This window comes from Lissotriton helveticus, chromosome 2_1, assembly GCF_964261635.1.
Source record: "Lissotriton helveticus chromosome 2_1, aLisHel1.1, whole genome shotgun sequence".
Classification (NCBI taxonomy): Eukaryota; Metazoa; Chordata; class Amphibia; order Caudata; family Salamandridae; genus Lissotriton; species Lissotriton helveticus.
This window is the reverse complement of record NC_136059.1, coordinates 949,970,161-949,993,104: the sequence shown is the minus strand read 5'-3', so window position 1 is coordinate 949,993,104 and position 22,944 is coordinate 949,970,161. Positions and strand designations below refer to the sequence as shown.

Sequence of the window (22,944 nt, the reverse complement as noted above, 5' to 3'; positions counted from 1 at the left end):
ACGGCCGGGCGACTAGCGCCCGCCTTCCAAAAAGTAAAGACGTCTCGTGTCCACGTTCCTGGGTATTGGGTGCCGGATTGGGGGGGAGGCGGCAGCTGGTCGCTGACCATGTTAAAAAGAATAACGGAATTGCGCCTTACACTGTTTGTCAAATGGTGGCTTGAGTCATGAAGATATAACAGTCACCTTCTAGGAGTAAGGCGGGACTAGGGTCTGCTCGGGGATTTATAGTAAAACGGGGACTGAGTTGATCCGTTTAAGTGTTCATCACCAATGTGTCTTCGAGCATTAGAAGAAGAATGCCTCAGAGCACACTAGAAGTAGCTTTTCTTCTCAGGGGAGTTATACTACCGACAAAGTGCCGTCAAGGGCACAAGTACAGCTGTTGAATGAGCTCCAAGAGTGAACAAGGGAGTCCAAATATTTTGCTTCACAAGTTTACTCTTGTAAGCCGCAGAAATATTCTAGGCAGTTATCGATTGCTCAGGTCACATTTTGTGAGGTAACATATTTAGGAGGCTCCAGTGATAAACCTGAGCTGGTCTTGTGGCAGGGAGTGATAAAGACATTGCTGTATTTTAGACATCAGGACACTGATGCAAATGTCATCGCACTAACTTGTGAGAGGTGATGTACAGAATGGAGAGGTGATGTACAGAACCCTCCATGCCGGTTACGTCATGGTGCACCTGTCCAACACATGCATAGCACCTGGCTTTCTTTCACTGTTCCTCCTGCTGTACCTCCAATTTTAAAGTTAATGTTAAAGTTAACCTCCCTCTCTCCCTTAGACAGTGCTCTAGCCACCCAGCCTTCAGGAAAAGCCTTAAGACAACCTTATTCCAGTATTAGCGCCTGCTCAGACCTGTTCTTCTACAGCACTGCGCGGAGATACACCTTCGGGTGTGATTCCGGCGCGTTACAAACCCTCAAATAAATAAATAAATATGGTTAGGTGCCAGAATCTTGTCTCTCTGCTACAGAACATTCCCCGCATCATGGTGGGGATGGGGCAGGTAGGATTGATTATTGCTTAATTGGTCAACATTTGTAAATTAATTTGTAAAAATGTTGCTTGGCTGATGCTACTGAATGCTGCAATGTAAAAACCAAAGCTGCATAGTCTTAACTTGTCCTCGTGCCTCTTTCATCCACTAGCAAACAATCCCTTACCCTTTATCTCATTATTGCAGTTTATTTCATCCCGCTCTCTTTCTTTGGCTCTGTTTTTCCGTCTTTTTCTTACTCCTTCTTTCCCCAATTTTGTTTTTCCCTCTTGATCTGGGTCAAAGTGATGAGGAAAAATATTGAAACGATTATGCAGCCCACAGCTCAGCGTTACACTGTGGAGCGCATGTATATTGCCTTATAAGCTTGTTGGTACTGTCCAGCAGATGAAAATTGACTTGTTACTGGCTTTTCCCTTCTTCATACCTAACCTCCTATAAAATAACTTGTTTCACGCTATAAGCGACCAGTCATTGTCGTGGATGACTCTCCAAGGATTCTGAGTTTGCACATGTCATAATGTACTTGTGAAACTCTGATCCCTTGGATGCAGAATGTTCCCAAAAGGTCCACCCTTCACCAGTGCTGACACTGAAAGCGCAACAACCATAAACAGTACTTAGCAGACAGTACCCGCAACCAGATACAACCTTGCACCATATATAATGTAGAGCACATTTTCCCCATGTGTTTCTAATGAGCGGATCAGTTGTTTCCAAATCTGAATGACACAGCATTTCTTTAACCATGCAGATTATGATGCCACTTCTTCTCTTCATCTGAAAAGTGTGTTTTACTTTGTCCAGTTTATCCATCCCTTATCTATGCTAGTATGCCTTTTTAGCTCTCGCCAGGTGTTGCAGCGTCTGCGAGGGCTTCTTGGAATCAATACAATTTCAGACGGGGACTTGAAGCCCCGCCCCTGCTTTACATTGGCCTGCGTCATCGTTTATGTTAAACGATGGCACATGATTGGAAATCGGGCTTTTTTGTTACCGCCCTGTCTAATTTTAGGACGACCCATCTGGACAGGCCAATGCCATCTTTGTTTCCCGTGACGTCAGTGGGTGTACACCTAGCTTGTTTATCAGCTCCTGATTGGAAACCTACCCGCTCCTCCCTCCCCATCCCTCCATCCCAAAGCAACCTTCCCAGAGTTGCACTCTTTATTCTTTGTGCTTATAAGCTCTGCTTACTCCCCTACCCGTCGGTGCGGCCACCTCGCCCCAGAGTCTCTACGACTGCCGCTGGTAAATTATGTTTCCCCCTTGTCGGCCATCGGCACACGCCCTACTCCTGTGATTCATGGTGGCTTTCAGCTTGCTGCACTAGATACATCCTGAATGGACTTCTGATGTCCTTCGGTCCAGACCTGATCGGCATTAAAGACCAGTATTCATCCAGTTGTTCTTGGCAGAGGTTCCTCTACCCCAATGCATAGCTTGCTAGTTTAAGTTTGACTAGGAGAAGCTTTAATGCAGTAAGTTTGTGCCTACCTGGCGGTACCTTTTCGATGTATCCCAATAGTGCAACCAGCAGCAGCTCTGAACACTGTTTATCTCTCTACATGTGGCGCCCACGCAGTAGCATAAGAGCACGTCAAGAGGTGTGCAGTTCACAGTGTCTTGGATTTTCTGGAGGGTATTAAAATTCCCCCCACTGTGAATATGCCCCAGTCTATGCAGATTTATATGTCTCAGCAGGTGGTAGGCCTATATGTCTGCAGAGAAGCCAGCATGGGGTTTTGTGCCATACGGGTATCTTATCAGTATATAAGCAAGCTAGTTTGACTCATTGTCTAAAACCCTCAAACTCCCCCAACCCCACCCCCTCCCCCCAGCCCCCAACACATTTCCTTAGATACTACAGTATCGATTTCACCCAGTTCCAACATTGTCTGCAGTTTGGCACCTGCTTTTCAGTGTCGGCCCTTTCTCCTGTATGGCGGCAATCTGCATTGGAAACACTTCGTAGTCAGGGTTCAGTAGGTGGGCAGTGTGCTCAGTGTATTAACGGAGTTCCTGTATTCATTGTCAGTGCTCATGTTGGGGAGACTGACAGTGATTTAAGGGAGCCAGGTTGCCAGAGCTTACCACCAGCAAAGCAGAAAAGATGATGACGAGACCCTCTTTTTATGCCCTCGTTGCCTTCAATCACCATGAAAATGATGATGCTGGTTAAAACAAGCATTTGCAATGCATTAGGTCTCGCATTTGCGAGATTTTGATCTATTGGCATTGTAAATAAAAATGCCTTTTATTTATGTTTAAACACCTGCAATAATAAAAAGCATTGTCATTTACAATACCAATAGGTAAAAGTTTAGAAAATGCGAGACCTTTTGCATTGCAAATGCTTGTTAAGAGTTGCAATATAAGAGGAAAACGCAGGTGAGGAGTTCTTCTGACTCGCTTACGTTGTCTATGTCCGTGAGAGCACCACTTGCTACTGTAGCCAGTCTAATGTTAAAAAATGCCCGAGGGTCTTGTAAGAAAACTTTTTTACGAAATATCTGAACTCAAAATTCTGGTTTCTACAAGTTTCTCCATCTATGACACAGAGTCTCTAATCTCCATTCAAAGGGTTCGCCTGGCAAGGTACCCCACGCTTTTATCAGAAGACCGGCTGAACACCACAAGTGTCGCTTTGTTGTGTACCCCCAGTTTTAGATTTTCTGTGCCCCCGGAGCAGTAGATAAAGCCATTCCTCTGTAGTGGAAGAGAAAGCAGGTGGTTATCTCACACCGTACCCTATGGCATATTCATATTAGTAGGAGAGATATTCTCGAAGGACAACTGAACTGCCAGAGAACTCATACAGTTTGCAAGGGTTAATAATGTAACACTTTCGTGTGAAACCAGTATCTTATTATTTGTATCTATGCCTAAAACCTCAAACCCTGACCTAACTAACTCCTTCTCATTGTTTGGAAGTATTTCTGAACATAAAATAAATAGGCGGAATTGTGAGGTTGTTCATGTTTCAAAGGTTTGTACATATTTAAGTATTATGACTTCTAAATAAACACAGAGTTAACTATCTGTTAATCCAAATCTTTTAATACAGTTCGTAAGTGAAAAATCACAAAGTGGATTCCTTTAATTTGGCGTTGTGGGTTGCCAAGCTATATAACCGTTTAAATACTGTACCCATTTTATTAAAGAAGGAAGCTATTCAAATTATTCTCAAGGTTTTCCACACTCATTTATGGGGAAATGGTTGGAAGATAAAATATTGTTTAAAACTACACGTGGGAAACCTAGAATGAGAGTTATTGGTCTTTCAAATTTGCTTATTGCCTACGCCATTTAAACTACACTATTCATAGTACGAGCTAAAGTGAACAATCTATGGTAGCTAAACCATTTCCATTAGCTCTTATGTTTTCACTGAAGAATACATTATTTTTGACAAGGTTTACCTTAAAGAAAAGCATTTCCATTCATGATTTGTGTGATGCTTTCCTGACTCACCTACCAATTATGCTTTCCAATTCTGACTTTTTGTCGGGTTTTGGATATGATTTTCCATGACACTCCATATCATCCAATGTTCTTGCGTCAACCTCCTGATAATTCTTGGTTGTTGTGGCAATATGGTCACAAGCAACCAGGAAGGGCCAAGGCATGTCCGACCCCCATCATGCATGCACGAATGTCCATTTTTAACACCAAGCACACTATGAGTGAGGGACCTTTCATTTAATTATTTCTTGGCTCCTCTACCCCTCGTGTGCACAGACTGGACTCCTTAATTGGCTCCTCAGGGGCCTGTACCTTGATACTAGCACAAATCAATACTACTGTTGGAGCAATGCAACAGAGTGAAATGTCTGCCTTGATGTATGAAACATTGTTAGTGTTTATGAGACCTGCCTTTGGATTGACTATCATCTTTGATCAGAGAAGATGCCCCTTGATGATGTCATGCAAAGATGATTAAAGACAAAATCCATTTAATTCACTGGCCCGTTTGAGCTCCCCTGCATTAGACTTTCAACAACTACTTGTATCTTGTGGTTTTACTGTTATTTTTCTTTGGGTCTCGTTTGGTGAACACGACAGTGATTGCTGATACCCATCCACATATTGTACAAACATGTATTGCCAGATGGGGCAGTGAGAAAGAATTTTCCCCTTCCAGAGAAAATGGCATCTGACCTGGAAATTGCTGTCATTTCTGGGCACTCACTTTATCCAAGGCATGGCCGTTCCTGAGAACTTCTGGCCTCATCATCATGTGTTCAAGTAGACCCATACGCTTGTCTGTGGATCAACTCGATGTAGCTACAATTTTATGTGAAAAAGTTGCCTTCTAAAACGTAGTAGGTAACATTAGAAATAAAAATGTTAGTACTAATCTTTCCTTTGTTACTTCCTGCAGCCATTGGATAGTTTTCTGGGTTTTTTTTTCTTCCGGGAGGAAGGGGACCTCCCTTTATTTACGCCTTCCCCTTTTCATCCTCATAGTTACTTTTGTTCCCCTATTCCTGATACACCTGCCCCTCCCCTGGGCTATTCCACACTCACCTCCTGATTGGTGTTCTCCAACAATTTATTTTTTCAATTGCCAAAGTTTGCACGCAGCCCCCTGCTCATCCATGAAAAACACATCATAATTGTGTGTGTTCTACTTGGCCACGCACCTGCTCGTTACTGAGCTCTGCCTGTTGTCATCTAATGGCAGCCATTTTTAAAATGCTTCTCATTTTTCAACAGCTTTTAGTGAATTTAATGTTAATGCTAATAAATAGCATTTGAGCCTTCTGAGTGCAGCTCCTGGAGCCACCTTGAGGTGGCCCAAAAGGCAGATCCCTTCACATAAATATCCTCGACCTGAAAATGATAAACCTAGCTCTGAAGACGCTTCGGTCCCAACTTTTGGGAAAGATTCTGTTGTATTACATCAAGAAAGGTACAACTATGTCATGTTTTGACAAACACTCAATTAAGTATTCACTCCACCTTTCCAAAGTAGAACTGATTTAAATCTGTGTACAAGGACATCTTGCTCTCCACCACGTTTTTATGAGAATACTGAAACAGACCACTGCATATAGAGCAGACGAGCTTTGCTTTCAAGACTGTGTTCCTTTTCTTTAGTTGACGGTGTGGTTTCGGCACAGGTCTTACTAATTCAACGCGAAGTGGCAGATATTTAGCTCAACCATCAATTCTTTGTCACCCTTGCTGAGGAATTCTAAAGCTTCTATTGTCCAATGCATAGTTTGCATTAGCAGGACAATTTAGGCATTCAACACTGGTTCTCAGACTGATGGTTCTCAGACTGATGCCTATTAAGTCAGGCCGTGTTGAGGAACACTTTTAGCTAAAACCTCTGATCCCTTGTTATTTTCAACCCTTCCCACCATTCACAGAGACACATGGAAAAATTCACAGAAGTATAGAGATGAGAACCAGACAAGGCGCTCACCCTGGGGGTTCTTTCGCTCTTAGTCCTGTGGCTCTAAATTCATGTAATCACCCACCAACTATCCTCATTCTTTGAAATTATGTATGCATCCAAATATTTAGATTTAAAGAAAAAAAACTCAGCTGATTAATTGAAGCTAAGCAAGCTTACAGGAGGCATGAGGCAGCCGGTGAGTGAACAGGCACTCGGGGGAGGGGCAGAAGTTTTTGTTTTCTTTTTGATTTTGAAAATGTTCAAGTCCTCTGTTTTGCTGGGAAGGATGTTCAACATTTTCCTGAAACGGGAGACAGGCCTGCGATACAGAAGTCATTATGGTGAATAAACTGCGCTGTTTTGTAGTTGAGTGGAATTGTTTATCAGCAGTAGTTCCAAAATAAGACTATCAATTGCGCTATACATTGCGTTTGGAATTATTTCTGCACGAAAGTACTCTCTTTTGAGGAATCTTCGTAAGGCTACTCCCCTTTGTGAGAAAAATCACAGAACTGTTATTTTTAGAATGGTAATTGGATATATGAACACATTTTGCAGTTACTTGAAATATATGTATCTAAACATTCCAGATTTTTACAATGCGTTTAAATTCACATCGCCACAAAATAATGGCTAAGGACATCTGGTCATTTTGTTCCCATTAGAATTAAGAATTTACAATTACCTTCCACAAGTCGACTTTCTACTTCCTAGATATTTGATGTTTTTGATAATTCTGTGGCTGTTTTTTATTGTTTGCAGATAATTCAACTGGACTTGGTGGCAAGCTACTGCGTGAAGGGTCTGGTGGTAAACTGTGATGTTTTGTAATGGTACAGTTGAGTTGTTTCAGTAGAACACAATGCAGTCTGGGATGGATGCGACTCAGGATGACCTGCCGCTCATGGCCAACACGAGCCACATGCTTGTGAGGCATTATACCTTGGAGCTGGATGTTGGGTTTGAGAGTCAAACTTTGCTTGGATCTGCTGTTCTGTTTCTAGAACCTGGAAGCCATTATGAGAAGTCATCTTGTGCACCATCAGTAGCATGTTCATCACAGCTAATGGACACTGGTATCAAAAAGTCACTTACAGAGGGCCTCAAACCCAAAACTGAAGTAGACAATGCTTCGTTAATCAGCCCAGATTGTGATTCTGCTGCTGTCAGTAAAGATGAACTAGACACTTCTGACAAAAACCAAGCGGAGTGCAACACTGAACTTGTTTCTGTGGTCTGTGTGAAGAAAAATGTTCACAACACTGAGGATCACGGGAGAGAAGAGTTTGTGCTGGTGCTGGACTGCTGTGATCTATCCGTGTTAAAAGTCGAGGAGGTAGATGTTGCTGCGGTGCCAGGTATTGAAAACCTCACAAGGTGCCAAGGATGGACTGACGTTTCTGACAAAGGACACTTGAGGAATGAGATTGTGCATGAACTTGTTTCCATCCCGGACCACCGTTGGAGAGAACAGCATGATTATTACACGCGATGCAGTAAGGCTCCCAGCTCGAGTCAACTCCAGTTTACCACTGACACGTGGAGCTTGCAGATCAAGAAAGCAGGATCTTTCACACCCATGGATTTCCCTCATGCCATCAGGATAGTGTACCAAACAAGGCCTGAGGGAAGGTCGGTAAGGTGGACCAAGGACCAGAGCAGCAGGTGAGAAGTTGTACCTCCGATTGTCCTTCTCTATGAGGGGTATAAGTGGATAGCACAGCCAGAGGTAGTTTATCAAATGTAGTCATGTCTTCCACACTCATCCTTGCTTTTCTGAATAATTGTTTTTGCAGTGTTTGTAACTGCATTGTGAAAGTGTGGTGAACCCCAAAATGTATTTATTGATTTATGCCTTTTTGTATAGCGCGTACTTTACCCAGAGATGTCAGAGCGCTTTACAATAGAGCAAAATAAATGGGATCAGACATTATGGTTACATATTTACAGAGTATATATTTAACAAAAATGACAAATTGCAAACTAAAGTTGGAGCCATTAGAGTTACAAAAGTACATATTCCACAGCTGAAGCGAACAGTCGAACTTGTATGAAACATTCAGATTGAAAGAATTATTGGTAGCAGTGTCTTTGATAGAGAAGAGTTTTAAGTTCCTTTTGGAGAAGTGGAAAGAGGTGGTAGTGCGAAGGTATGGAGGAAGTGAGTTCCAAATTCTGGTCGCACTTCCTGAGAAAGATTGCATAAGCCTTTAACCTTTTGAAAGTTGGAGGTTCGAGCAGTAGGTTTTCGGCATTCCGTGAGGGATTGTGTTTTTTAAGTCTATGTCAGGACCGTAGGATAAGATTATGCAATAACTTTCTCCACTTTATTGCTCAGTAGGCAAGACCAACATTATATCAAACATTAAAGGCTACAAATCCCATGAGTTTTTTTTTTGTACTTTCAATAGTCCAACCATAGAGTTCACCGTACAAAACATCCATCAAGGAAAAGCACTTCCTCTTTCTTCGCTGCTCTGCAGCCTTATAAGTGCTTTTCCTTAGTGCCTTATTTGTACGTATCCAGTTCCTATTGGTATTTGTGCTGTTTATGCACTGTTTTGTTAGTGGCTGCTGTTGCGGAGCATGTCACAGCATTGTCACCCTCAGCAGGAACGTTATATATGCGGCGACTTTTAAGCACTGCTAGAGGGCTTGCGGTGCTATGCAATTGAACCGGTCTGTCCAATGCGGCGATTCTGCTTGCAGTTACAAGTCGGGTTCTCCGTAACAAACTATTACTGACCCTACAGTGGTTCACAAGGATTTAAAACCTTGTTGTGTGGCTAATTCTAAGGGGTGACCCCTTTATATACCCGTCTATAGTGGTAGACACCTTTCTGTACCTGATCCCCATGGCAGGTTCCAACGTGGAGTTCTGGGGGACTGGGGTGAGAAGCAGTCTCTCCTCCCCATTCACATGGAGTTAGTAGGCACCATTGATGTTTCCCTCCAGTGAGCAATTTCTTCGGTCTTATAACCCTGAGTAAGCAAATAGTCCAGCATACAGCCCAATGTAACGTTGCAACCCCGCAAGTGGAAGGTGCGGGGCTTGTACCCCCTCAGGACACTCAGGGTGCGTGTCAGGGTAAACAGGTGTCAAAATCCTGCCCCTAGGCCAGGACTGTAGCCCCCCCAGTGGATGCCTTTGAAAGGTTGTTCACTGCTTTCCTTAGAGAGCGTCTTTATGATTTGTGATGCAGGACTCCGCTTCCTTGCCTGGATTTATCCCTGATGACAACGATGCTTACTCCCCTCAGGAGCTAGATGATAATGCCGGGCAAGAGTCCATTAGCCCCGAAAAGGACACTGGTGATGAACCAGGTCCCAGCAGACTGGAGGGCGGCACTAAACGACTCATGCTGGATGATCATGTTGCGTCTACTCCGCAGAAACTCAGGACCTGCCGGATCCTGATGATATTTACCACTCCCGCTCAGCAGACTGGATTCCTGCCAGCAAAGTGGCGACCAAAGTGACTTCCTGCATTCACAAGCCTATGGACAAAGAGGTCAGAGGATGGTTGAAGGCTGAGCGTCAGAGACCTTTCCTGGCTGGTAAGGTGGCCTGTACCCTAGAAATTGACGGCAAAATGGCAACCTTTATCACAAAGTTTATCAAAGCCCATAGAAAGGGTCTGGACCAGTCCTGGAGATCCTGCCAGGACAAGGTTCTGGATGTCCTGGGGCCTCCTGTCAAGATTTTCAGTATGGCAGAGGCAGTCCGCGATTGGGCGATGTGATTGACCCCATCATCCTTTCCGACTGGGCCAGCAAGCTCTAGGCTTACTGGGTTACGCCAACTGTGCGTTATCTATTAGCGCTGTCACTCTTTGTTGAATAAAATTCACCCCAATCTAGGGGAGCTGGCCACCACGGAAACCGGGACGGTAGCAATTGTGGGTCTCTTTGGAGACCTTTTCATTAAGATACTTACAACTTTTTCCTTTCTGGACAAGGCCCATCAGTCTATCCAGAAGGTGTTTAACCAGAAGGTTTTTGGCTGGGTTAGAAGAGGTAAGGGGCGCTCTTCCTGCTGCGTGAACATTCCCAGGCCAGATGATCCCTTCAGTGGTAGAACCAAAACAAGCTTGGAAGCTTCTACCCCACATGGGGCAACGGTTGAGGCCATGGCGGCCAAAGCTTCTCCCAAGGAGCAAACCAATCCCATGGGGTCTCTAATGGTGAGCGATATCCCTTTTTCCCTACCAGAGGTGGGAGCATTGATGGTTCTTTTGGACTTGGACATCACTCACAGGGGATGCATAGGTATTGCAAATAGTAGAGGGCTTCCACATAGAGTTCTGTGGAACCTCCCGGCAAGGTCCGGACCCTCAGCCCCTAGTTTTCTCACAAGAAGGCATGTAGATAGTGAACCGAGAGGTCCAAGATTTGTTACACAAAGGGGCGATTGTCTCCACGACCCACCATCCCAGGGGTTTTCTCAGCAACATCTTCCTGCTGGAAAAGAAAGAAAAAGGGTTCAGTTTGACATCAATTTGCGAGAGTTTAACAGATGGATAGTATACCGTCACTTAAAAATGGAGGAACGCGTTTCTCTCCGGCAACTAGCCAGGATTTTCAGACTTCTCTCTTCGTCTATTCAGGCAATTTTAACAGGGCTGCTGCATTACAGTGGTTGAAAGCAATGCATCTCAGGAGGGGCCCAGGAGGTCAGTTTTTCTTTGGAAACACGGATTGAGATCCGCAGCTAGACCACATGCAAGCCTGGAATGGCAGGGCCATCTTCGGTACGAATCCGGATCTGGTCATAGAATCCGATATGAGCTGTCAGGGTTTGGGGAGCCTAGTCTGGAGAGGTTACCACCAGAGAACCGTGGCCAAGCAACAAAGGGGCGCTACACATCAGGGTTGTTTGCAATCTATAGCCTGGCAGCTAAGAAGGTCTCTTGCTCCATCCTTTTTAAGATGGACAATGTGTCGGCAAGACAGTACGTAAATTGCCTGGGGGCACCCTCTCCATGGTGCTGGCGAAACTGACAAGGGATTTTTTTGAACCACTGTCTGGCAAACAAGATTTCTGCCACTGCAGAGTGCCTTCCGGGTCATCTGAATCAGACGACGGATTGACACTCTCCTCATCTGAGGGACTACAGCTTGGAAGTTGGACCTGGCTGCCTTTCTGACGATTATGCTCAAATGGGGTCCATATCAAATGGATCTCTTCCTCTCCAGACTCAATCACCAACTATCCTGTTTTTTCAGCTGACGAACTGATTCGTAGGGGGAAGGGACATATGCCTTCCTTCAGGACTGGGGCCACTTTTGGGGGTATTTGTCCAACTGTTCTTGATGATTCATAGTCTCACAGCGTTAGTCAGCGGACGTAGGTGTTCCTGGTTACACCATTGTGGAAGTCGCAAGTCTGGTATCCAGATTTTCCAATCCCACTTCCTCAGACTCCTCTTCTCCTGACAGACGATCATTGCAACTTCCACCAGTTGTTCAGGACAGCATTCTCCATCTCCATCTGATGGTGTGGAGGATTGCAGGGGATCCTGTTTTGTCCTAGGCCTTTAATCATAAGCTACACTCATCAAGTGAGCTTGGGCTAATTCTACAATTAAGCTTGGTGTAGATGGTCACGCTAGTGTTAGCAACAGGACCTCAATACCATTGGGGTGGATGTCGTCCACATTGTGAATTTGTTGTCGGAGTTGGTGGGTGCCAGACTAGCATACCGCATAATTAATGCTTGTAGATCTGCCATTTTGGAGGGTTATTTACCATTCCACAATGTACCACCTGGGGAACATCCCCATGTGTGCAGAATATTGAGTGGTATTTAGTTGTCTTCTCGCCCGGAACACTGCTATTCCTCTCTATGGGAAGTAAATGTGGTTCTGCGTCTTTTGTTATCATGGCAAGATAACGAATATCTGTCACGTTGTTAAATTGTCTGGTAAGTTGGTGATTCTATAATGCTTGATCTCCTGTATACGGGTGTCAGATGTGCGAGCGCTTGATATCACAGCATGCATATTTACTCCGGATGGGGTCTTGTTTCCTATATCTAGGAGAACCAAAACCAGTGCCAGATTGGTGCATTACTCAGCTTTCCATTCTCACCCCAAGCTGTGTGTGGTTGGGTTCCTCCGACTACAAGGCCATGACAGAAGAATACCATCCTCTGGGGATGAAGCAACTACTCATAGTCCGTAAGAGGCTGTTAAAGCTGGTGTCAGCGTCTACTATCGTCAAATGGGTGAAGTGAATTATACAGGACACTGGCATTGACACCTTCTCCTTTGGTGCACATTCTGTTAGGGGGCAATGGCCTCAAAGGCCATTTCTTTGGGGGGACAGTTGAAAGATATCCTCAGGCAGCAGATTGGTCCTCAAACTCTACGTTTGAGACCTATTTTAATCCGATCCCGAGAATCGCCTCACTGGTAGTCAGCCAGCTTTAAACTTGCGTAATCTGTGCCTCTGATCCGTACATAGAATATAAAATGTCCCAGCTGTCGTGAAGGAACGTTGCAATTCTATTAAGGACACAGAGGTGAGGATTGTCCCTCCCAGTCACTTTTGTGGGTTTACAGACGTGAGGATGATTATCTTTCTCTGATATCACTATTATATCATGGTATTGTGCTGTAATCTTATTGCTAATAATGTGTTTGAGGTTTCTCTCTTAACAATGTTTGGACTGCTGTTTTGAGTCCCGGTTGCTGAGCTATTCTTTTTATATAGTAGGAACGGATTAGAAACAAGATGTCTGAATTAAAAAGATGGAAAGATGTCTATTGCAGAAAGAAAGAGGAAGTGCTTTTCCTTGGTGGATGTTTTATATGGTAGACTCTATGGTTAGACTGTTGAAAGTACAAAAACAAAGACTCATGCGATTCGTAGGCTTAGATTTTTGTTTGATATAATTAATGTTGGTTTTGACTGCTGAGCAATAAAATGGAGAACTGTATTGCATAATCCTCGCTTCCTTGTCTTTAATAGAATTGAAACTTTCCTTCACAATAGCTAGTAAAATGGATATATCCGTGTCTTAGGATGGCACTGGCAGTGTCTGCCTTTCTGATGTTTAAAAGGCTAGGTAGTTCGGTTTAGCAGAGAAAAGGCAGACTGTTTCTTTACATCAATGGCTTTGCAGTGGCAGGCAAATGAAGACTGCATGTATAGATGACATGAAATGCATTTCTCTACCATACTCATGTGATGGATCAGTTCTATTCTTTCATTAGTAGCCACTAGCATGGAAAATACATTTGACATTTTGCAGTGGAAACTCATAGTTTCTCCAAAATTGTGTCTCTTGTTTTAACAACATAATATTGAGCTTGTGTGTGTGCGCTCGCTCAGACTGGTTCTAACAATGCAAACACGCATGTGTCTCTGAAATATATAATTGGTACTTTGGAAACAGACCTATCTTTCTGTATATTAGTTTTAGGCCTGATAAATGGATATGATTACGTACACTGAAATCGCAGCTTCTTAGCCATGATAGTGCATGCTATTTATTTGGAACGATGATCACCGAGGGGGGTCAAGGAGACTCTCGAGTAGTATTCCCTGGTAATACAATTTGTCTTAATTCTGTTCTTCCATTCAAACTCCAAGATTAATTAAGAACTCATCCCTTTCTTAAGCACAGTTACATCGATTTTTAATCAAAAAAGAAAATGATGAAAGAACCAGATGCCCTGAGGAAGCAGGCCTCACACGCCTGGGCTTTTTCCTTTTGACCATGTCAAATATATAGCCTTCATTTGCTGTTAGGCTTAGTACAACCTTGGCGACTAAATGGTGCTGAAGTTTCGGGAATAGAAAAATGGAAAGAGGTCATATAGGCATGCCTGATGAATAGAACGGCATAGCTGTTGGTATCCCGGCCTCTCACTCGTGCTACCGTACGCCCCGGACTCTGTCCCGTGATAAAACTGGAGCAATTTCTCCAGTCCGAAAATTCCTTGAAACTTCAGCACCATTTTTGAGCCCCTGTCAGCATTTTAGACGCTCAGACGCCTGCCACAGAGCCTGTCATCCAACTGAATAGATATCCCTCTTCTTTATCCTAGTGACATTCCAAATGTTCGTTTCCATCCTGCATACCGGGCACGCCAGCTGTTAGCGCTCTAATTCATTATTTATTTATTTATTTATTTATTTATTTAACTTATATAGCGCGTTATAACCACCGGGGTCTCTAAGCGCTGTTTGTCCAGATATACATGATAAGGTATAGCATTCACTGATCCCATTTCTGCGCCTAGGAACTGCTCCATGCTTGCTTGAAGAGTACAGTTTTTAATTTCCTCCTGAAGGATAATAGATTACTTTCCTTCCTAAGCTCTGGAGCCAATTTGTTCCACAGGGCTGGGAGTGTGTTAGAAAAAGCACGACCCCCCACCGTGGTCAATTTAAAACGGGATTGGGACAGAAGGGTAGCATCAGACGAGCGCAAAGTCCTTCCAGGTATGTAGGGGAATAGACGGGATTTCACATAGCTTGGAGCTTTGCCATACAGTGCCTTGTGTACAATGCACATTCCTTTAAAGACAATCCTCTGGCGGATCGGGAGCCAGTGTAACTCCTGCATCAGGGGGGACGAACGGGCGGATCTAGGTTTTTTATAGATCAGCCTAGCTGCATCGTTCATAACCCCCTGTAGTTTATCCAGCAGCCGCTGGGGTAGGCCTATGTATAATGAGTTCCCGTAGTCCAGCCTAGCCAGAATTGTGGCTGAGACCACATGCCTCAAAGTAGAGAAAGAAAGTAAGGCCGAGATCTTCCTTAATTGTCGTAGCAGGCCAATGCATGTGCCCACTACCGAGGTGACTTGTTTGCTCATGGATAGTTTATCATCCATGTAAAGGCCTAGACTTTTAGCTACGGACGCTGGTTTCGGTGGCACACCCAGCTCCACAGGCCAAAATTTGTCGCTCCAGGGGTTGCCCGAGATGGAAATGGGCAACACTTCCGTCTTGTCCGGGTTGACTTTTAGATGGTTCTCAGACATCCAATTAACCGTAGCTTTTAGTATGTCCTGCAAATTGGTGGACGCTCCCAAACCATCGTCCAGCCATTAAGCAGTGGTTTCCTCCAATACTGGCCTTGCAAACAGTAGTTTACATCCTTTGATCAGCCAACCTGGACCACCCTACTCCGTTCCAGCTAGGCTCTAATTTAAATATTGGGCTCATCTTTCTGATAGATTTATCTACCTGGTTCTAGGGTCAATATCACCCTTAGTTTAAACACCAGTGGAATCCCATGAGGTCTCAATTATTATGTACATGGCTTCCTGATGAAGGCACACAGCCGAAACGCGCGTAGGACACAGATTTTCAAGAGCCATGCCAGAAATGATTGTCCTCTGTATAAAAGATATGCTTATTTTGTCTGTATATTTTTTGTTAATTGAATCTTTGCATACAGGTCTTCATATATCCATGATTGATGCTGTATATAATTCATTCAATCTTAGGTCCAGACAAAAATCGCAATTTTGCAATGTGACTGTTTGAATTTAGTGTAAATATAGACGATTGATATGTTTTATTCCCCCTTGTTTGTATCTAGCTTTACTTATCTAAAATAATATAAATAAAAATATATTTTTTATATCATCCTATTGAGGTTGTATGTACATGCTGTTGATAATGTTTAGGTCCACAAGTATTTTCAACGTTCCTAAATTGTGATATTTACACACGAAATAGCACATTTTATTACAGTAGTAATTAAAAACTATTTAAAATTCATTTAGTGATGTTGTACTGCCACCTAATCTTCCATGATTGAGTTAAAAAAGACACTGCTGACAAGCAAACCATGGGCTTAGGCAGGGATTGTAAAAAAAAAACATTGCTACATGACATTGTTTGAAACGAAATTTGCACATCAGGGGGAGAATGAATCTTTTACTGGGGTCCCTATAAAGTCCTAACCCTGCCAAAATAGTTTTCAAACTGGTTCAAGAACTGCAGAGAAACAGGTCTCCTTTCCCCAGCATCTCCTCCGCGCAACAATGTGAGGACCTTGCCACCTACTTTGTAGAGAAAGTTCAAAATATCTACAGATCTTTCCCTCAGCACTCCACTATTCCTACTAGCCTCACCAATCCCACCTCTAATTGTACCATCTTGACTCACATCCCTGAAATCTCTTATGACGACCTCACTAAACTGTGCAGAAAAGTTAAATCAGGCTCCCCTGCAGATCCCATGAACCCTACCCAATTCTTGGACTCACTCAATTTCTTTCTGCCTTCCCTAGCCGCCATACTGAATCTTTCCTTCTCTTCCGCCTGTGTCCCGACAGCCTGGAAACAAGCTTGGGTCTCACCCATTATCAAGAAACCCACTCTAGATCCATCTAAACGGGAAAATTTCCGACCCATCTCTCTGCTCCCTTGGTTGTCCAAACTTGCAGAGGCCCATGTAAATAGCGTCCTGTCCCAACACATGGACCAAAATAACATCCTGGACCCATCTCAAAAGGGGTTCAGACCGGGCCACAGCACGGAGTCGGCCCTCCTGGCTACATCCGAACATCTCCGGACGATCTTAGATTCCGGTCAGAGTGCTGCGCTGATTCTCCTCGACCTCAGCGCAGCCTTTGACACGGTATCCCACGACATCCTCCTTAACCGTCTGGAGTCGGTTGGAGTTTCCGGTTATGCTCTGACATGGTTCTGTTCCTTCCTCAAGGACAGATCCTTCCGGGTGTCAGCCCCTCCATTCTTATCCAAACCCCATCCCATTGCACAGGGAGTTCCACAGGGCACTGCACTGAGCCCTTCCCTTTTCAACCTTTACGTGCAGCCGCTTGCAGAAGTGGCCAAAGAATGGGGCCTGACGCTGGTGTCATATGCTGACGACACACAGCTGGCCATCACTCTCACGGAAGGCCCTTCCATCTCGGCTTCTAGATTCAGGGATGGTCTTGCGGCAGTGGCCCAATGGATGATGGATAACTACCTACAGCTCAACGCGGGAAAAACGGAAGTGCTGCTCCTTGGTAAAAACACTAGCCACTGGAATGAGCACTGGTGGCCTTCATCCTTAGGCCCCATTCCTCCTCCCAAATCCCTAGTAAAAAATCTAGGAGTCTAAATGGACGCCTCACTTAGCTATCAGACCCACACCAAGAAAGTTGCTGCCACTTGTGTTGGCTTGTTGAGGAGTCTCAGCCCCATACTTGGCTTTTTCGACGCTAAGGTCCGCCAACTTATCATCCAAGCGACAATCCTCTCTCGCTTGGACTATGCCAATGTTCTCCTCCTAGGCGCCAACAAAGGAGAAATAGCACGACTGCAATGCGTGCAAAACGCTGTGGCAAGAGCCTTAGTCGGCCTTCCCCGCAGATGCTCGGTCAGAGCCACTATCCGCAAACTGCACTGGCTACCCGTCGACTCCAGAATCCAGTTCAAAACCCTCATTATGACCTTCAAAATCCTTAAACTCGGAAGCCCTATACTGCTACGACCTCTCCTCACTCCTTATGTCCCGCGACGAGACCTGCGATCCTCAAACCAGCTCCTGCGAGCATTCCTCGCACAAAGCTCTGCCGCATTGGCGGCCGCTCCTTTAGGGTTTTGGGAGCCAAGCTTTGGAACGCTCTGCCTCTAAACATCCGTTCCCTAGAAAGCCTTCCCACCTTCTGAAAGGCTATTAAGACTCACCTGTTCCCCTCTTCCTAGTCTACCTCTTTTCCCTCACTTTCTCGCTTAGGCTGGAGTCTGTGGTTTTTTCCCTAGCGCCGGGACGCCTCTTCGCTGGGGCAGCTGTTTGCGCTTTATCAAAACTATAGAATAAAATGTACAGAAGAAAAACATGTGTACATTTGATCTCAGTCCCTAATCCCTTACAGCTGCATCTCCTGAATCAGCCACCGACCTGTCCTGAGCGGCATCTCCAGCGTGACCTTGTGGTCCCAACCCATCCAGCGCAACGGGGCCTCCAGGTCTGAAACACCACTCTGGTCACCTCCTGGAGGGACTGCGGTATCGGCGTCCCATATAATAGGCCAGCGAGATTGTTGAGGCCAATAAATGCAATTTCCATCCAGAATGCTGGGTTTGCCCACCTTCCGTGCACCCGGTCATTCGCCACCAATGTATGTAGAGCACAGTGGTAGAGATGAATATCCGCAATGGCCAGACCTCCATCGAATGTCAACCTGACAATCTTGGGAAGGGAAATCCTGGGAGGCTTGCCTGCCCATATAAAGTTACGGGCTTTGGCGTTAATGGCGGCCAGCCAGTAATTTGGGACCAAAAAGGGGTAATTCTGGAGGCTATATAAGAGGTGTAAAAGGATTATCATTTTGTACAGGGCTACTCTCCCTAATACATTGAGCAGCAGCTAGGCCCACCTATCCATGTCCAGCTGCCCTGTTCGAGCTAGGCATCTGAGTTTAAGTCTCCATGCTAAGACTGGGTCTCAGGATATTTAAATCCCCAGGTATCGGAAGCTGAGTCACCTTATGGGGAGGCTTCTATATCAATTCTCATCTTTCCTGTCATCTCGCAGAGGAATTAGGATAGATTTAAACCAGTTTACCTTCAACCCTTGGGGAGTGTGTTCTCGACATACTCCCCAAGAGAAGGGCGTAATAATTTGTAAATGAGGAGGCTATGTCAGGGCCTGTCACGCCTCGAATACCATCCTCCCTCACCACACTGGGCACTACCCTATATTCTAATACTTTAGTCGCTAGCCAGTGCAGACATTTGCCCAATTATCCCCCCATGCATAGACATGTCTAATCGATGTTTCCCAGTGTCATCAGACCTCATCTAAGTACTGCTGGCGCAGAGTCGCCCTCTCCAAAGCCAAAAGTCGGCCAAGCAGTTAGGTCAGACCAGGGCCGTCTTTAACACTGGTGGCACCCTGTGTGACAATGTTTTTTGGCGCCCCCCCTAATGACCACCTCTGCCACGGATTCCCTCACCACCGCCCTTCAATAGTGCCCCTCATGTCTCCAGAACCATTGTCTCTCTGATTTATTTAGTTTTATAGCACCACTCATACCAGTGTAAGGTGTCAGAGCACTTTACATCAAACACACATTGTAAGAGACAATTTAAGAATTTTCACAGCCTGCTGGGCAGAAAATCTGGATTTTATTAAGGACACGGAGGCTAATATTATGCAAATCTCCTTTATTGCCACAGCTCAGTAGCAACAATTGAAGAACATGGAACTTCAATCAACATTCTAAAGAAGTATAAAGTCCCTTGGAGACCATCCATCATCATCCTTGTTGAACTGCGGAGAAAGATCACCGTGGAGAAGATAGACATGAGAAAAAACTGAAGGCAAACTTCCACAATGAGGTCCGGAAGAGAAACACAATCTTACTCTGAAAGAAAAAGAATAATATATCATAAAATCAATACTAATGAAGGGAGGGTTTAAATTCAAAGAGGAGGGATAATATTAGCCTCCGTGTCCTTAATAAAATCCAGATTTTCTGCCCAGCAGGCTGTGAAAAATCTAAATTTTATGGCACGACACGGAGGCCATATTATGCAAGTTTAAAGTGCATTAAGAACATTATCAATCACATTAGGGATTGGTCTGAAGTAACAAGCTTTAAACATACTATCATTAGACCAATCTGCAGCCCTAAGGATATCTTGTAATCCCCCTCCCAGGCAGAAGGCCTTTGAAGCCGAGGCACCCCTGATGGAATGAGCACCAAAAATAGATACATCCACACCACTTTAATGCATGACGTTCTTTACCCATCTAGCTAAAGTTGGAGAGGAGACTCCTCTATGAGGGTATCTATATGAAATTAGTAGCTGGGATTCGTTCATTCTCAAGTATTTGGTTCTTTTCTCATATTCTTTCAAACACTTGACCACACAAAGTCTTTCATTCCCAGGAAAGAAGGGGTAAAAGATAGAGGAAGATAAAGTCTTTGTTCTTTGCTTGAGGTAAAAGCAAACCCCTTCGGGTTGAAAAGCCCTGTTTGAAATATCTAAAGCCCTAACGTCCGAAGTTCTTCTAAAGGATACTAGACATAATAAGACAGTAAGTTTAAAAGAAATGCGTTTAAGAGAAAGGGAAGAATTGTCTCCCCAAGATGATAAAGTCCGAAGAACAAGAGTAACGCCCCACAGAGTGGTATATTTAGGACAAGGAGGGTTTAAAACCCTCATGCTTCTCATAATCTTTTTAGTTAGAAGGTTTTGGCCAACTGAGATTCTGTTAACTAAAGAATGACCAGCTGAGATCGCGGATCTACAAACGTTAACAGTTCTGTAAGACAAGCCTGAAGTGAAAAGATCCAAAAGGTAATTAATAAAATTGACTAGATCAGTTGAAATGGGATCGTAACATCGTTGAATGCACCAGCGAACCCATTTGTTCCATGCCAATCTATAAGCCTTCCTCGTGCCACATGCCCATGATTCAGAAATGAGTCTGAAAGCGTTTGACGAAAGGCCAGGGATTCACCATTGTCTCCTGAAATCTTCCATGCCGTCAGAGTTAGAAGGCCCTGCTCTACAAGGGGGTGTATGTGACCCTCTGGATCTAGAAGTATCTCCTTGAAAGAAGGGATCAAAATGGGAAAATCTACACTCATTTCTAAGATGATTGGGAACCAAGCCTGAGATCTCCAAAGTGGAGTTATCATGACCATGTTCTGTTTGTAACATGGAGCATGAAGAAGAAGGCGAGGAAGCATCGCAAATGGTGGTAACGCATAAGGTGCTAGTCCCTTCCAGTCTTGAAGAAAGGCATCTACCTTCAGAGCCTGAGGGTCTGGCCTCCAACTGAAGAACTCCTTCAGGTGAGTATTCAGATGATCCGCAAAGAGGTCTGTTTTGAAGGGTCCTCATTTGGACTGGATGGCTAGGAATACATGCCTTTTCATTCTCCAATTGCTGGAGTCTCTGAAATTTCTCGAGTACCAGTCTGCTACCTCGTTCTTCAACCCAGGAATGTGTTCCGCAACAACTGAAATACCTCTTGTTGGAACCAAACTTTGTCAGGTCACCTAGGGTAGCCTGGCCTAGGGTAAGACACAATCATTAGAGGCACATGTGTAAAGGTTGCAAACCACCCAGCAATAAATTAACGCAATTTCACTCAAAAAGGACGCTACACCAATGTTGGAAAAATACGAGCTTGTTTATAAAAATAGTATTTGCTCTTTTATCTTTTAGAAATCACAGTTTAGTACATTACAGTTTGTCTTGAAAATAATAATAATACTTTTAAAGCTGCTAAATCATATCATCACCCAGCATCAACAGTACATTACATTACATTAGACTCCAAACTTTACTGGCTTTGACTTCTCTGAAGTGCTTATACCTTTACCCCCCCCCCCCTCTGTACCTTTAACCACAAAGAGGGTGCACACCCAGTGAGAAGTGTAGGAAATACACAAGTTCTATGTTTTCACCAGTAACTTCTATGAGGATCTTATAATTTTCCTTAGACCAAAGGAACTCTCAACACCACATTGGCAGTTGCTTCTACTCCCAGGTTCTGATTAAGTGGCTTCTTTTCCCTGGACTGGCAATTGTTTAGGTTTGCGCCATCAAGCTACTCCCCACCTCATGGAACACAGTGGAAGGAAAAACGAACAGTGAGCCAGGGCACTTTTCATATGCACTAGAACTAATTTTCCCCAGAAAGGGAAGACCTTTTCTTGAACCCCACTCCTCTAACTCATAAGGTGATTAATCCCTGTGAGTGCTCAGTTTTCCCCTTCACCCACTCACTCCTTACTGTCTTGTGGGGGCTGTACTGCCCGAGTCTTCAGGTATCTGGGCTGACAGACGGCTCTTTAGAGGTCCCAGCCGGCAGCTGTCAAGTCCGCTACTTCCCGCCCAGCCAGCTGCTCAACTCGGTGCTGGCGCGGGGAGAAGCGGTAATGCCAATTCCCCTTTTCCCAGGGACGATTGAAGTCTTTCCGCCTCCTCAGCCACTCGCTCTCTGGGCTGGCGCAGGCAGGGCGCGCCTCCGCTGACAGGAGCCGCTCTATACCGTGCCCTCGTTTCCGGCCGACTCCTCCTCTCAGAGCCCGTCGGCTCCACCGGTCATGCGCAGGGGTGCAGTGTCTCCTCAGCGGAGATCGCGCTCTCCTGACGGCGCCTCCCCTTCCGCTCCTCTCACTCCGGGACCGGGGAAAAACACACAGGGCTGCTCCTGCAATAAGCGACTTCCTCGCTTCACCTCTCCCCTCTCTACGGTACCGGTGGCCACAGCTCCGCTCCTGCGCTGCTCACCACGCGCTGGTTCGGGGGTAGACCGGTTCAGCCTCACCTCGCTTCCGCTCCCTCAGCGCTGGCTCCTCTCCACAGCCAGAAATCGGCCACAGCAAGTAAGAGATGAAACTCTGTGGGATTTTGTTACTAGGGGGAAGCCACGGCAACCGGAGACATAATTCGATTGACGAGCTGAACAAGGGGGGGGGGGCACCAAGATTAGCCCCTCACCTACTGGACAACTCTCAGCATTAGTCTCTCTAAAGTCCCTCTACTGGGCAGAGGACTGCGCTCCGCAGCGCTGCAGTCTCCTTCTCCTTT

General features: G+C 44.9%; 1 protein-coding gene and 1 pseudogene across 3 annotated transcripts in view; one reads left to right on the top strand and one right to left on the bottom strand.

The window, feature by feature from the left end:
• Positions 1-4,636, bottom strand: part of LOC144820187 (serine/threonine-protein phosphatase PP1-alpha catalytic subunit pseudogene) — a 43,908-nt pseudogene extending 39,272 nt beyond the window's left edge.
• The window catches only part of AOPEP (aminopeptidase O (putative)), a 1,755,563-nt gene that overhangs the window by 49,354 nt on the left and 1,683,265 nt on the right, over positions 1-22,944 (top strand). For all 3 annotated transcript variants that reach the window (XM_078675698.1, XM_078675697.1, XM_078675699.1), the window contains exon 2: positions 7,177-8,079. In XM_078675698.1, the coding sequence (XP_078531824.1) occupies positions 7,277-8,079 (803 nt within the window). In that variant the 5' untranslated portion in view covers positions 7,177-7,276. The remainder of the gene's footprint in view (positions 1-7,176; positions 8,080-22,944) is intronic.